This window comes from Rattus norvegicus, chromosome 5 (genome assembly GCF_036323735.1).
Source record: "Rattus norvegicus strain BN/NHsdMcwi chromosome 5, GRCr8, whole genome shotgun sequence".
NCBI lineage: Eukaryota > Metazoa > Chordata > Mammalia > Rodentia > Muridae > Rattus > Rattus norvegicus.
The window spans coordinates 156,777,564-156,792,000 of record NC_086023.1 but is presented as its reverse complement, the minus strand read 5'-3'; the positions used below and the strand labels follow the sequence as shown (position 1 = coordinate 156,792,000).

The 14,437-nt window shown below is 50.8% G+C and overlaps 1 protein-coding gene across 7 annotated transcripts in view; it reads right to left on the bottom strand.

Moving 5' to 3' along the window:
* Positions 1-14,437, bottom strand: part of Capzb (capping actin protein of muscle Z-line subunit beta) — a 100,005-nt gene that overhangs the window by 26,623 nt on the left and 58,945 nt on the right. For all 7 annotated transcript variants that reach the window (XM_006239177.5, NM_001005903.1, XM_006239175.5 and 4 more), the window contains 2 exons: positions 7,673-7,794; positions 2,979-3,092 (listed from right to left, as the gene is read on the bottom strand). In XM_006239177.5, the coding sequence (XP_006239239.2) occupies positions 2,979-3,092; positions 7,673-7,794 (236 nt within the window). The remainder of the gene's footprint in view (positions 1-2,978; positions 3,093-7,672; positions 7,795-14,437) is intronic.

Sequence of the window (14,437 nt, the reverse complement as noted above, 5' to 3'; positions counted from 1 at the left end):
GCTGTGGTCTGTATCTAGACCTGGCCCTCAATGGCAGCCCAAAGACGTGAGAACCACTTCACTGAGGGAGGTACACCCAGGTGTCCATGCCTATGACTACTCAGAACCACCCTTGCAACCAAATTTAAACCGCCTCAAAGGACTGGATGAGGCTGGGCCGTCGGTCGCCATGGGCTCTGAAGGAGCAGCTTCACATGTGGAGACCCGAGACACACTGCAGAGAGGCACTGCCCACTTCCATCCGACACTCGGTGAGGGCTGTCTTTCCAGAAAGTTCTAAGGTGTCTGTGAGACATTTTCAAAGCTGTGCAAGGCTATGAAATATAACAGGCTTTCAAATCTGCTTCTGATTTCAGAGACAAGGTGTGTGCACGTCCAGGGTGGCAGCCTGGGAACACTGGTACCAGAGCTCCTCTGCCTACCCAGACTTTGGACATTAGTCTTCAGTTCTAGAGTTGCCTCCTGGAAAGGTAGTGAGTGAGTCACTACTTTGCTGTCCCCTACTTGATACCGACTTACTTAAATGTCTGCTACTAGGGTTGGGGATTTAGCTCAGTGGTAGGGCGCTTGCCTAGTAAGCACAAGGCCCTGGGTTCGGTCCCCAGCTCCGAAAAAAAGAAAAGAAAAAAAAAATGTCTGCTACTGTTTCTTCTCCCCATACCTGCTGCCTGCATATATGCATCTATATGAAGGAAGGACTCTGGAGTTGGGTGACAATCTGTCCTGATTAGGTTTTATCAACTTGACACAACATAGTCATCACCTGGGAAGAGGAACCCTCAGCTGAGGAACTGCCTCCATCAGACCTGCCCACAGGACAGTCTGGGGGACATTTTCTCGATTAATGACTGATGTGGAAGTGGTGGGAGAACCCAGGCCATTGCGGGCAGTGCCACCCTTCAGAAGACGTCCTGGCTTATGTAAGAAAGTTAACTGAGCAAGCCACAAAAACAGAGCCAGTAAGCAGCGATTCTCCATGGTCTGCTTCTTCCCTCAGTGATTAACGACAACCCACAAGACAAATAAACTGGTCCCTCCCAAGTTGGCTTTAGTCAGTGTTCTATCACAGCCACAGAAAGCAAAGGACAGCAGGATGACACTGTCCCCTTGGTTTGGCCACGTTCTGGCTAGTGAACTACTCTGTACGTCTGAATGTGTCAATTCATTCCTGTAAGTGACCACACTCATGGTCACCGATTAGTGACGTATGACCACTGTCTTACTCTCAGTATCACTGCAACACGAAACCTGCCTCCACCTGGACATCCGGGTTAAGAACTCACTTATTTGAAGCTGCTTTTTTATGGCCAGATGGAATCGGAGAGCGGACTGCAGATGAAGGCAGAGCAGGCTTTTAGCACCACTGCAGGAGCGGTCCCCAAAAGGGCAAAGCAGGAGACGTGAGGCCCCTTAGACACAAAACCCCATTTTAACTGAGAGAGTAATGGTTGTGCAGATGTTAAACTGTAGGAGATTTGAATCCCAGCTCTCTCGATCTCTGCATCCTCCTCAAGCGAACCTTGTAACTTTTCATTAAAAGGCTTCGAATGTAAAAAGCCTCACCATGCAGGGCACCGAGACAAAGATGCTATGCAGACAAGGTGTGTGTGTGTGTGTGTGTGTGTGTGTGTGTGTGTGTGTGTGTGTTGGGGAGCACTGAAATGTTTAGGACCATATGCTGGTGGCTTCCTGAGGACCATTGTCTGACTGAGAAGGAACCTCTCTCCCCCAAATGTGTCACAGCAAACTGACGCAAGACCGGAGAGAGCAGCCCATAGCCCACGAACTCCAGGGGCACCGTTTCTCTCATTTCAATTTTCTTGCCTCTATGCTAGACCAGGCTTGAGCAATGTAGAGATGCAGGGTCAAATCCCACCCATCTCAGGGCTTAAGAGGTGAGTTTCCCATCTTGTAAGGTCAAATACAAAAAGGCAAAACCAAGCTCAGCCTTCTGCACCCTGCAAACCTGATGTGGCATTTCCCGGGAGTGTCAACCCTTGTCGCACACAGGGGATTTGAACTGACTTCGTACTACCACACATCCAGTACAGAACTTGATTTAAAATGAGATTCTATTGACTGAGCACAGCCTTCCCTGGAGCCCTTCCTCAAAAGAGTCCCAGCTAAATGGCCTAGTATTCATGGGCCATGGTGATGTGCAAAATCAGAGGGTAAAGGAGCTGAAAGAGGCACACTGAGTTACTCATGGGGATGAAACATGGGGACCCGAGTTTTGATGGCCAGTGAGGCCTGCCGAACGGGGAGCTTGCTTCAGGAAGATGGAGAGCAACCGTGGAGGACGCTCAGGACTGACCTCTGACTTCCATGTGTGCATGCACCCACACTCACATGTACACGCACACACAAACACACCTATGCATCCCTCACACACATGCACCAAAGGAAGAAAGGAAGGAGGGAAGGGTAAAAGACTGCATGAGACCTCAGTTCACTGTGCCGTGGCAACTGGACAGTCAGCACGGGCCTGAGCTCCAGGTCAAACAGAGCTCTAGTGGCTAAGAGCTGTGCTGTGTTCTCACACACCTGTCACAAATTCAGTCAGCCTGAGCTTCACAGAGAGGCCACACTTTAACCGTGTGTTTGTGATTGATCAGCGGTGTTTGAGTCTTAGTTCTGCCCCTGGCCTGGACAAACTCCTTATTCTCTGTGTGTGAGCACTTCATGCTGACTGTGCCACTGTGGCATCCAAAACCTTACTGTTACTCAAAGAGCGAAGATATGAGATAGAGTGCAAAATACCTACCCTGTGTCAGACACACAGTAGGTGCTCTCCCACTTACCTGCCACAATGGAACCGTAACAGAGTAACATGGTCATGTCTGCATCAGGTAGCTCTAACTTTTAGCAAGCTACGTGACCAGGCAGTAGAGCCAAGGAAGAGAGCTTAGCCCAGGCAAACTCTCCTACACGATTCTCCCCCAGAAAAGCCCCCAGAGCTAGCGTGCAGAGCCACTCACAGGTCTCGGTATTGGTCGAAGGCATTGTTGGCCTCTACCTCCAGCTTTCTGAGCCGAGCAGATGGCATGGCCCCATCTTCCAAAGGAGGGTCATACTTGTTACTCCATGGTGACCTGCAAGGAAAGAAGGAAGGAGACAGCTCTATGACTCATCCCAGAGACACTCAGCCCCAGCTCAGCGGCCTGAAGTTCAGGGCCAAGTCACAAGGAGGCTTTTGGGAGTCTTACAAAGCAAAGGCTCAGAGGCCAGCAGACCAATGCAGCGAACACCTGAGCTCCACGCCTCACTTCCTCCTGCGGGAAACAAGGCTGCCATTTGCTAGCGTGGGCTACTTCGAGGAACCAACAGAGAGAATGGCAGGCAGCACAAATACTAGTGCTTCCCTGATTCCTTTGTGCTCAAAGTGGTCAGCTGGTGCCCCTCGCCTCCCTGACTTGCTAGAGGCTCCTCAGGCCTCAGACACTAAGTAATAAGAAGATGGCTATGAGTTACAGAAGCAGGCAGTAAGCCTGGGCACCAGGAAATGGAGTGCCTGGCTCCTTAAGGAACACAGCCCCTTCCCAATACACGGGCCTAAGCTCACAGGCCACAGTGAAAGCCCTCACGAGGCATTGGCTCCATGTGATGTAAAGAGACCCAACCCAAAGACTTGCGTTTTAAAAACGCTTTTCGCCACACCAGGGGAACTTTCAGTCACCGAAGGCAATGGGAGGTGTTTTAAGGTCTCCTTGTTAGTTCCCAAGGGTGGAGAGCTCAGGCTGCATCTTCACAAAGAACTTACAAGAGAGGTTGGGGGAGGCTGGAGAGATGGCTCAGCCATTAAGAGCACTGCTACTCTTCCAGAGAACCCAAGTTTGATTCCCAGCACCCACATGGCAGCTCACATCCTGTAACTCCACTTCCATGGATCCACCATCCTCTTCTGGTGTCCAGAGGCACAAGGCGTGCACCCAGTACACAGACATACATGCATGTAAAACATCCACACAGACAATAAAGTGAAGTTTTCAACAAGTGAGGGAGTCTACGGCAGGGGAGGAGGTGTGAGCACCTGGAGAGAAGCCCTATGCCGTGAGGATGAACATGCCCGGAAGTTCCTACCACAGGGACTCATGCGGCCTTCCTTTCTCCCAGGCATCATTAAGGCCCACACCTTTTCATTCTGGGATTAACATTGAGAGAGGAAAAGTATGCTCAAGGCCCCTCACCCCCCACCTTGTCCACACAGATGTCTCTTCCTGGTTCCCAGTCTAGCTGTGAGTCAATGAAAGGAAGCTAGGTGTTCAGGGTGGCTGTAGAGGTACAGTGTTCTCAGGGACGGTGCAAAGCATAGAGTGGGGGCCAAGCTGCTGTGTAGGGCTTCAGGCTACAAATGCACTTATCCAAAGAAATGCCTTTTTTAAAAAAATAAATAAATATTTATTTACTTAATGTATGTGACTGCACTGTGGCTGTCTTCACACACACCAGAAGAGGGCATCAGATCCCATCACAGATGGTTGTGAGCCACCATGTGGTTGCTGGGAATTGAACTCAGGACCTCTGGAAGAGCAGCCAGTGCTCTTAACCGCTGAGCTACCTCTCCAGCCTGAGCACAGCCTTTAGAAACCTTTCCTTGTTTAGGTGCCTAGGTTCAAGTTCAAGCCCACCCACTACTCCCAACAGAGTTGGGGGAACAGGACCCCAAGACCAGCACTAGCTCAAGACTCTGACAAAGAGGGTCTGTGGGGTGTCTGCCTTCACAGCACTCTGACAAACTCCACAGGCTCCCTTAGACAGGGAGTCAAAGGGAGCTGGGGTGGCCGTGCGTGGCTGTGGTCCTGGCCCTTGTGAGACGGGTGCAGGAAGGTCAAGTCTGAGTCCAGCCAGGGCTATATAACTAGACCTTATCTCCAAAACACAAAGGCAGGAGGACGGCGAGGACAGGAAGGAAGGAGAAGCTCCAAGGCCAGCTGACAGGTCAGTACAGGCAGTTGCACTACTTACACGTCAGTGAGGCTGGGCTCTCCCACTGTGGGACAGTGGGCAAGAACCCAGGACTGTGACCTGGACCCACCCTGCTTCCTCTGAGAACCTCCTGGCCTACTTGTAAGTAGGGCAAGTCCCCTCTTCACGCCATCTCCTTCACATGGCATAGACGACCCAGCCCATGGCTCTTTTCAAAAGGCAACCCTGAGCCTGCAAGATAATTCAGACAAAGGCACTTGCTGCCAAGCCTGACAACCTGAGTTCCATCTCCAGGACCCACACGGTGGAAGGACTGGCTCCTTCAGGTTCTAACCTCTATAAGTCTCTCTCTCTCTCTCTCTCTCTCTCTCTCTCTCTCTCTCTCTCTCACACACACACACACACACACACACACGCTAATGTGGTTAAAGTTTTTAAAGCAAAACTAAAAACAAAGCGACCCGCTAGGACACAGCACCCATCACACGCAGACCTAAGAGGTCTGTAAGTGTGTTACACATTCCTCCTGCCTCACAGACTACAACGGCATTTCAAGCCGTTAGGCCTGGAGCCAGGGTAATTGTAGCTAGGGGAAAAATCATAACATTACCCAGAATATTCTTAGTGGAAGGGGCACTCAGAACACATTTAAGAGCTTAAATGGGGGCCATTTGAGAAAAGACAGATGGACAGGAATGCTTGGGTTTCAAAAGCCAGGGCTTTCATTTCCCCAGAAGGCTTCTTGTTTCAGCTAACAGGGTTCAAGCAGCGCGGCTGGCAGCGGCCTCACCATAAGGATCTTATTTAAGCAAACGATCAAACACAGGATGGAAATGTGTGGAGAAAATCAGAGGACCTTGAAGTTTCAGATCCAGAAGGGGAGAGGGGAGTCAAGCTTTCTCCTTACCCTCTGCTCCCCTGTGAGGCTCCCATCCCGAACCCCTCTGATGTCTGGGGAGCAGGGGTGGGGCCTAAGGGTACTCTGGAAGGACTGAAGCCCTTGAGGGAGGGGTGCACAAGCTGGAGTTCATGCTGTCCTTCCCTGCACTCCTGCACAGCAGCTTTCTTACCTGGAGCTTCAGGTTTAAAAACAAACAAAGCAGAACCAGTGGCTACTGAGTCTCAATGGTATCTTTCCCAGGAAAGCCCGAATGGAGCCAATGCCTCGTGAGGGCTTTCACTGTGGCCTGTGGCAGGCTTGCTTATCACCTTCACAGAAGTTTCCTCAAGGGCTGCCCCTGTGCACCTGCTGGGGACCTGCCTGGTGCCAGCTCTCAGACCTGCCATGCCACACCTGCCCAGTGGCCATTCCACATTCAGAGTCAGGACTTGTCCTTCTGCAGACAGCGACCATACCTCCCAGCTGTCATTCTGCTTCCAAGCTCCACCCATCTGTCCTCAGTCCCAGGCTCAGGCCCTGCCATTCCCTAACTAACCTCCACTGGAAGTAGAAGGGGCCACCACCACCGCCAGTTTTCCTTCTCTTAGTTTCAAACAAAGGATACCCCATACTTGCAGTGTGTGAGAGCATCAGCCTGGCCTTCAAGGCCCCTATTCTACAGGCCCTGCTGTGCCTCTGACCTTTCTTTTGCTGTCATAGCCTTCTGGACACCAGTGAGCTTACCTCCACCGAGGGCTGGGGACCCAGGAAGTTCCTAACTTGTGCAGACTCCACAACTCATTCTAGAGCACAGTTGTGACCAAGCCCCCACTGGCTATCCACCCTGCCTCTCTCTCTTGCTCTGTTCTCTGTAGCAATATGTTTGCAATCTGTATGACTGATGCTCGTGCCTAACATTAGTAGCCGTTTGCATTCCTCACAAAACAGACTCCAGAAAAGAGCTGTGAGCAGTACCTGCAACACAGGTAACACTCACGATGCTTCTGTATGCTGTGCTGGCTGAATGACCACTACAGTTTCTATTCTGTAGAAATGACAGAGATGACAAGGCACTGCCAAAGTCTCATTGCTCCCAGTAGGAACAGTGCTGGTTGAGAGTCCATACTGCTCTTCCTGGTCCCCTTCCCTGTTTCTCCAAAAAGAACCCTGGTAGTGTGGTCTCTAATAAGCCCAAACCCAGTGTGCTCATCCCCAGGAAGTCCTGCGGTGTTCTGGGATTCTCACACTGGGAAACTTGAAACAAATGATCCCAAGTGTGTTGGCACAGGTCTTTAATCCCAGAACCCGGGAGACAGAGGCATGAGGACTTCTATGCATTTGAGGCCAGTCTGGTCTACAAAGGGAGTTCCAGGCCAGCAAGGGATGGATATATAGTGGGACCATCTCAAAATAGATAGTTAGTCTATTAAAAACATCTAACCCAGGACCATGTCCTACACCATGTCATTCTGGAGTTGGACCACAGATTCTTCTAGGCTCCTCTAAGGCCCCCAGCCAGCTTTGAACTGACTGTCTGCATCACAGCACAGCTACTCATCAGCTACTAGACGTGTTTTCCTGGGTAGGGACCAATGTCAACTGGCCACATGGTGATGGCAAAGGAAAAGAGAAGGGAAGGAAGGAAGGACGCACCACCCTATCGGGGCAGCTGACCCTGAAACCACACGGCTCTTCCATTAGACTGTACGGCACCAAGACCTTCTTCTCTCTGATGCTCAAGGAAGGTACCCACACATGCCCGTTAGTGGGTCAGATGGACAGCTGAGAGGAGGAGAAAGAAGGACAAACAGATGTGTGGATGGGCTACCCATGCTGTGAGGTGAGCGCTACAATGTGGGAGCTCACCTATAGGAGTCCCCGTCTCTGTTGTAGTCACACAAAAGGTAGTCCTTGCCCACCACCTTGTCTCTGGCAATTTTCAGGGGCTGGTCAACAGAAGACAGGAGATCTTCACACAGACTGGGGACCTGGCAGAAAGAGAGGACATGGAGAAATGTCATTAAAATAACCCCCAATTCAGGACCAGGTTAACATCTGGCTTGTAGTGCCCTGCCAAAATTCGGAATCTGTCTGTTACTCTCCACATATGCCCAACACCAACCATGTTTCTCTATAAAGAAACCTGGCCATGAGATGTTGTGGAGCGTGACTTCCAACGCAGTCTTTCCAAAGCCGGGTGTGGCTTTAATTACCTGACCACCAGGGTGGTCTGTGAGTATGAGGATGTGTGTGCTGGGTATTGGTCTCTGGTGGACAAAATACCAGCTCAGGCTCTGAGAAGAAGGCAAACACTTCAAATACACAGGAATGTGAAGAACTCAAAGAATAACGGGGCTCTGGAGAACTCCCACAGGCTCCCATGCCGGCCGGGTGGAGTTTCCAGCTCTTTCCAGGCCTCAGGCCAAGCATTACCAGGCCGTTCCTAGCCGGCTGTGTCTGTTACAGAGGTGGATGTCCACACGCTTTCCACACAGAGCACAGTCCACTCACCTGTAGAGCGGAGGGCAAACAGCTTGGTGGCCCAGCTTGGTGGGCTGGAACAAGTCATAAGGTGCTGTCAATCAATTCCTACCACAGCCTTTGGGGGAGCAGACCAGGGCTGCCTCCTCCCAACACAAACATTGGTCTCCAGGAGGGGATCCTGGCAGAGTGGATGCTTTTCTGTTCGAGTCATTTCTACACTGTCTCCGCGTCCTGACTTTCTCATCTCAGAGCCTCATCATTTACCAGAAGAGGGGCTGCTAACAGAGGGGGCCATGCAGCTCAGATCACGTGTCCCTCCCAAAGGCCAGCACTACTAGGACAACCAGGCTCTGACGCTGCATGCTACCATCCACATCACAGTCCAGTGTACAAAGTGCTACCTGGCACTGAAGCACCTCTTGCTCCATGGGATGGTCCAACTCTTACACATACATCGGTCCCCAAGGAGAAGCATACACCTCCAGCCCAAGCATGGTGTGCTTGTCTTCAGAACCTGGTCCACATGCACCTGTGCACTCACCCAACCAACAGGCAAGGTCATTTCCAAAGTTAGCTTTGGCGACACCCCTCTCTGTTACCTCTAAATGCCTGTGGGACGTGAAGCCAGGTATCACAAAGTATGCTCTTGGCCTAAACGCTCAGACTAGGGCATGAAGTGGGTAACCAAGGACTTCTAGATTACAGAGCTGAGACCGAGTCATTAAAGCTGCCCAAGACTCACATCAACAGTCAGCAGGGAATACAGAAATCCAATCCTGGGCTAGGTGACTCCCAAGCTCCTTCAGCCTGTCACTCTGGTCCCTAAGGACAGTGAGCAGCAATGGTACCAAGCTCCTCCCAGCCCCCACTGCAGCTCAGTTATAGCTAGGTCCTCCACCTGGGACACCCTAGCTGGGTCTGAGGCACTTGCTGTATTTTTTTGGCCCAGTGAAATGACTCTGGCAGCTGTGTGCTACCCTTCGTGCTGTAGCCTGCCACCAAGGATCCATTCGAGCCACTGGGCTGCTACTGGGGTCTTCATGCAGTTGTCAAGTCCTCTTTGTGTGGACTCTATTGGCTGTCTGCTAATACTGGGTAGCAGTTCCAGCCCTCTGTACCTCAGTGCACCTTGCTGCTTCTGATGGCAGATGCTGAGGGATGCTTGGGAAGACAGAGCTCCTTCGCCAGCCAAGCTGGCAAGACAATGGGAGCTGCCAGGAGAGGCTCCATTTCTAGCTGGCACGGTTATGTACACTGGTAATCCTAGAAGCTTAGGAGGCTGAGAGAAGACAAAGATTTGAGTCCATGAGTTCCACATCACTGTGACCAGGCCTGGTGGCACAGTTCTGTAAGCCTAAATACTTGGAAGGCTGAGGCAGGAGGATCCTAAGACCAAAGACTGGCTGGGTTGTAGAGTGAGTTTCAAGCATACTCGAATACTTAAGACCTTGAGTTAAGAGGAACTAGACATCTGGGAAGATGATTTAGTGGTAGAGTGCTTGCCTGCTGTGCATGAGGTCCTCAGTTCAATTCTCAGAGTCTCAAGTAAGCAGCAAAAGGAACAAATAACCTCACACCACACTGAAGCCCAAGCCCAGCCTTCCACGGCAACGACAGGAAGACAGAACCAGGCAAACCACGGAGACGAGGCACCCTGAAGGGCTGACCCTGGACTGTGCAAGCCCACAAGTCCCTAGCAACCACAGAAGAACACACACTCAACTGAGCCCCACCGTGGCAGCACACCGTGGAAAGCTACAGAGATCTTGCAGGACACAGGATGTGCCTGAGAGCACACAAGTACCTAGGATGGGTCACGGCTGGCTGGCTCTGACTGCTCAGGTCCCTGAAAGACACGTTCTGAATGTGGGCCATACTTTTAAGTTCTGTTTGCATCAGTTCCTCTTCTGATCAAAGACAATCTGGTCTGGAGTAAGGACACTATGCTTGTCACTGGAAACAAGTACAGACTATACAGTATGGCAGCTGCCCCAGACGCTTGTGCGTGAGTGCGTGTGTGCGTGTGTGCATGTGTGTGTGTGTGCATGTGTGTGTGTGTGTCTGTGTACCATGTGTCAGTCCTGCTCTGTGTGTGTGTGTGTACCATGTATCAGTCCTGCTGTTTGTGTGTGTGTGTGTGTGTATACACACCATGTGTCAGTCCTGCCCCCCATCCTGCCCACCCTCCACCTTCCCAACACTGGCCTACTAGCTGTCTCTTCAACATGCTAGTTTGTATAAAAACCCTCCCCACTGAGAGTTGGTGGTACAGAAACTGTAGGCTGCTGAGTTAAATGTGAATTTCAGATTCACAAGGAAGACCATTCCAGTCTGACCATGCCTCGAATATTAATTACACAGGACAGCTCTTTATTTGTTCAATCTAAAACTCCACCACGTTTCCGATGTCTCCTTCAGCCCCACCCCAGACTCCCATTTCTCCCCAGGAGTCCCATGGACGGATGGCACAAGGACTGTGACTGCTCCTGAGCTGGCTATCCTAACACCACCAGCAGGGCCTATTCTTCCCTGCCTGTGTCCATCTCCCGGGTCAACGCTGTGCCCAGGGAGTCATGAGGGGACCCCCTAGGCAAGCACCATGTCCTGTCGGCTGCAGAGGGCTCTCAATCTAAGCTTGGGTCCCAGGGGAGTAGGCATAGGGTCTTTGCCTGAGCGCATACCAGAGAAAAGAGGCTGCTCAGGTCTGAGAGCCAATCAATCACTCCTGCCCCTGGCTGTGTCACTCTTCAGGGTGTCAGAATCCTGAGTTTGCAGCAATAAATGAGCGGAATGACCAGGTCCAGCCACCCAAGTCTACTTTGTGCATTTGGCTGCTCTCCGCACTGCCACAGGACCTACCCGCCATCATTAGCTTCTGTATAGAACGTCCATCTAACACCAACGGTGCTGGCTAAATCAGGCTGCTGAGGCTTCAAGTTAATTTCCAGTGACTTGGAATAGTAACGCTATACCACTGCTGGGACAGGCCCTGCCTTCACTCTGGACAGAGAGCTCAGAGGGAAGCCACTAGCCAAGCGGCAGGAACTACTATTCTCACCTGGGTTTGGGTTCAGTCCAAGCACAGCAAAGAAAGCTTTAACAAGAGACAGGACAGTGGCACATACCTGTAGTCAAACTAACCCAGGGGCTGAGACAGAAGGATCACATGACTCAATGATTGAGTTCAGGATCCACAGAGGCAACATAGAAAAACCAGACAACAGTGATGATAAACCATTAAAAAGACGACTGTCTTTCACTGTGGGATCCAGTCTATTAACTCCATCACCAAGGACTGTCTGTCACCGTGGGATCCAGTCTATTACCTCCATCACCAAGGACTGTCTGTCACCATGGGATCCAGTCTACTACTCATCACCAGGACTGGTTTTTTTCCTTTAAAACTACACTCACTCACTCACTCACTCACTCACTCACTCACTCACTCTTTGAGGAAGGTGCCCATGCCATAGCGTAGATATAGAGGTCAGAGGTCACTTGTGAGCGTTGGTTCTCTCCTTCCACTACATGGAACCTGGGAATCGAACTCAGGTCCTCAGCTTGGTGGCAATGCTTTTACCCACTGTGCCATCCTGCTGGCCTACAGACCCTTACTTTAAAGAGGCACACAGGGCCTAAGAAACAAGCTGCCCCAAGCCATACAGGCCAGTAGCCAGTGCCTAAGGAAGGGCACAGGGACACAGTTCAGCTGGGTTGAGAGATAAATCACAGCGCTGCTCTTGCCCAAATGGCGGACTTCCCTACTATCTAACCCAACAGCTGATCTCATGAAAGCGACACAAATCAGAAGCTTCCGGCCACAAGCAAGGCTGTGTGCACTGTCATATGGTTCCACTTTGCCTCTTCCTCTTCTCCATTAGTTATTAATGTTGAAAAAAAATTGTTCAACCAGAAAAAGAAACTTGAGATGGACCCTAAAAAAAAAAAAAAAAAAAAAAAAAAAAAAAACCACACACACACACAAAAGCTGGAGTGGCTCAACTCCCAGGATAATCTAATCCCTGGCGCCCTTGCCTTTCAGAAGTGAACCTTTGGACCTTGATTTTTTTAAATAATGGCCAAATGAACACATTCCATCTTTTGATCTGCCTGCTGGCTGAGCGCCCGCCACTGGAAAGATAAGGATCGAAAGCAGACCCTGTCCACTCGGTGCACATGAGTGATGGCGAGCCCGTGACTGGGGAGAGTCTTGGCTCGTCCCACTCCAGACAAATGGGGTGGGTGCCAGAGACCCCAATGGCCAGCAGGGGGCTCTGCTTACAACCTGATTCTTCTGTTTTTCTCAAGGCCCCGAAGTTACGCTCTTAAAAAACAATGAAAGCAACAAGAGTGTTCTTAGAGGTACACATGCCAGCATCGGAACAAAGTACACAATGAGAAATCAAACACAGGTCCAAACCCTGCTCTGCCATCGCCAGCCTCCTAACCAGGAACTGGGGGTTACAGCACCCTTCGAGAAGCTCTTTCCATATACTAAGTACCAAGTGCCTGCTGTAGGCACAGGGTGAGGTGGCGAAGTTGCCACCACCACAGACAAACATATACTGCAGTTCTCTGACAGCATGGTCCAGCCAGGGAACAGGCGAGAAATGGGAAGATGCATATCAACAGGACACCCATCTTAGGACTGCCAGGGCAGGAAAGAAACCTGAGGACACTAGGTGAGGCTAGGGGTCAAGGGACAACACAAGAATGACAGGAAAAGGGGTTGGGGATTTAGCTCAGTGGTAGAGCACTTGCCTAGCAAGCACAAGGCCCTGGGTTCGGTCCTCAGCTCTGAAAAAAAAAAAAAAAAAAAAAAGGAAAAAAAAAAAAAGAATGACAGGAATGGGGTTGGAGAGATGGCTCAGCGGTTAAGAGCACCCGACTACTCTTCCAGAGGTCCTGAGTTCAATTCCCAGCAACCACATGGTGGCTTACAACCATCTGTAAAGAGATCCGATGCCCTCTTCTGGTGTGTCTGAAGATAACTACAGTGTACTTATATATAATAAATGAATAAATCTTAAAAAAAAAAAAAAGAATGACAGGAATGATAAGGAAAACAGGAGGGGGGTCTGCACACAGCTCTGCAGCAAGAAACCACCAAGGCAAGTGTGAGAATGGCCCCTGCAAGTCACCACAGCAAGTCACAGAAGGCCAAGGCAAGCTGTCCCAACCCTGTCAGGCTGGGAGGACAGGGAAGGAGACTGAGTAGCAGTGCTTATTTGCACCCACTACCCACCAAGCAGGACCCCAGCACACATAACAGGGTGTGGCCCCAGATCCTCTATTCTTCAGGCCCCACCTCTGTTCTTCACTGAAAGACACTATAAACCTCATTTGAATACCCTGCCCTGTAGGGTCATTATTAATACCATTATGTGTACATGTGAAACATAAGAAATCCCTTCCCAACTTCAAAATGCTAAGTGAGTCACCAACCTGCCTTTGAGACAGCTGGAAAGGTAGCCTTGCCCCTGGATGGCTCCCATAGTGGGCTAGTGCTCTGGTGACTAAGGGCCCAGAGCAAATGGGGATGAGATGCCCAGCACAGACAAAGCATTGGACAAGCCATGGGGATGCGGCTCTTTACAACATAAATGAATAGATCGGGACCGGCTTATGGTCTCCAAAGCTGCTGAGTTATACTCATGGTGCAGCACGGGGTTTCAGGCTCAGGGAGCGGGAGTGTGGCCCCACACCCTTTTCTCTATCTTAGGGTTCCACCAACACAGGCAGTCGGTAAGCTCTGGCTCAGTTTTAGACCTTGAACATTTCATGGTCATGGCTTAGATAATTTTCTTATCTCTGTGTCACCCAGGACAGGATTCTCAGAGTTTGACCAAAGCTCACAGCACTCTGTGGAGGCCCTGCCCCCCACCACATACAAATTACATATACCCTGTGGGCCAGGAGGGAGCATCGTGGTCATACCAGCTTCTCCCAGCTCCATGCTCAACTGGGACCCATTCATCAATGCCAGTGCCAAGCAGCTAAGCAGCTAAGACCAAGTCACCACAAAACAGCCAGGGTGTCACGTAGCCCAGGTCAGCCTCGGATTTCCTATGTAGCCAAGGATGACCCTGACCACGTGAGCCTCTTGCTTCTTTGTCCTGAATTCTGAGATTATGGGCATGCACCACA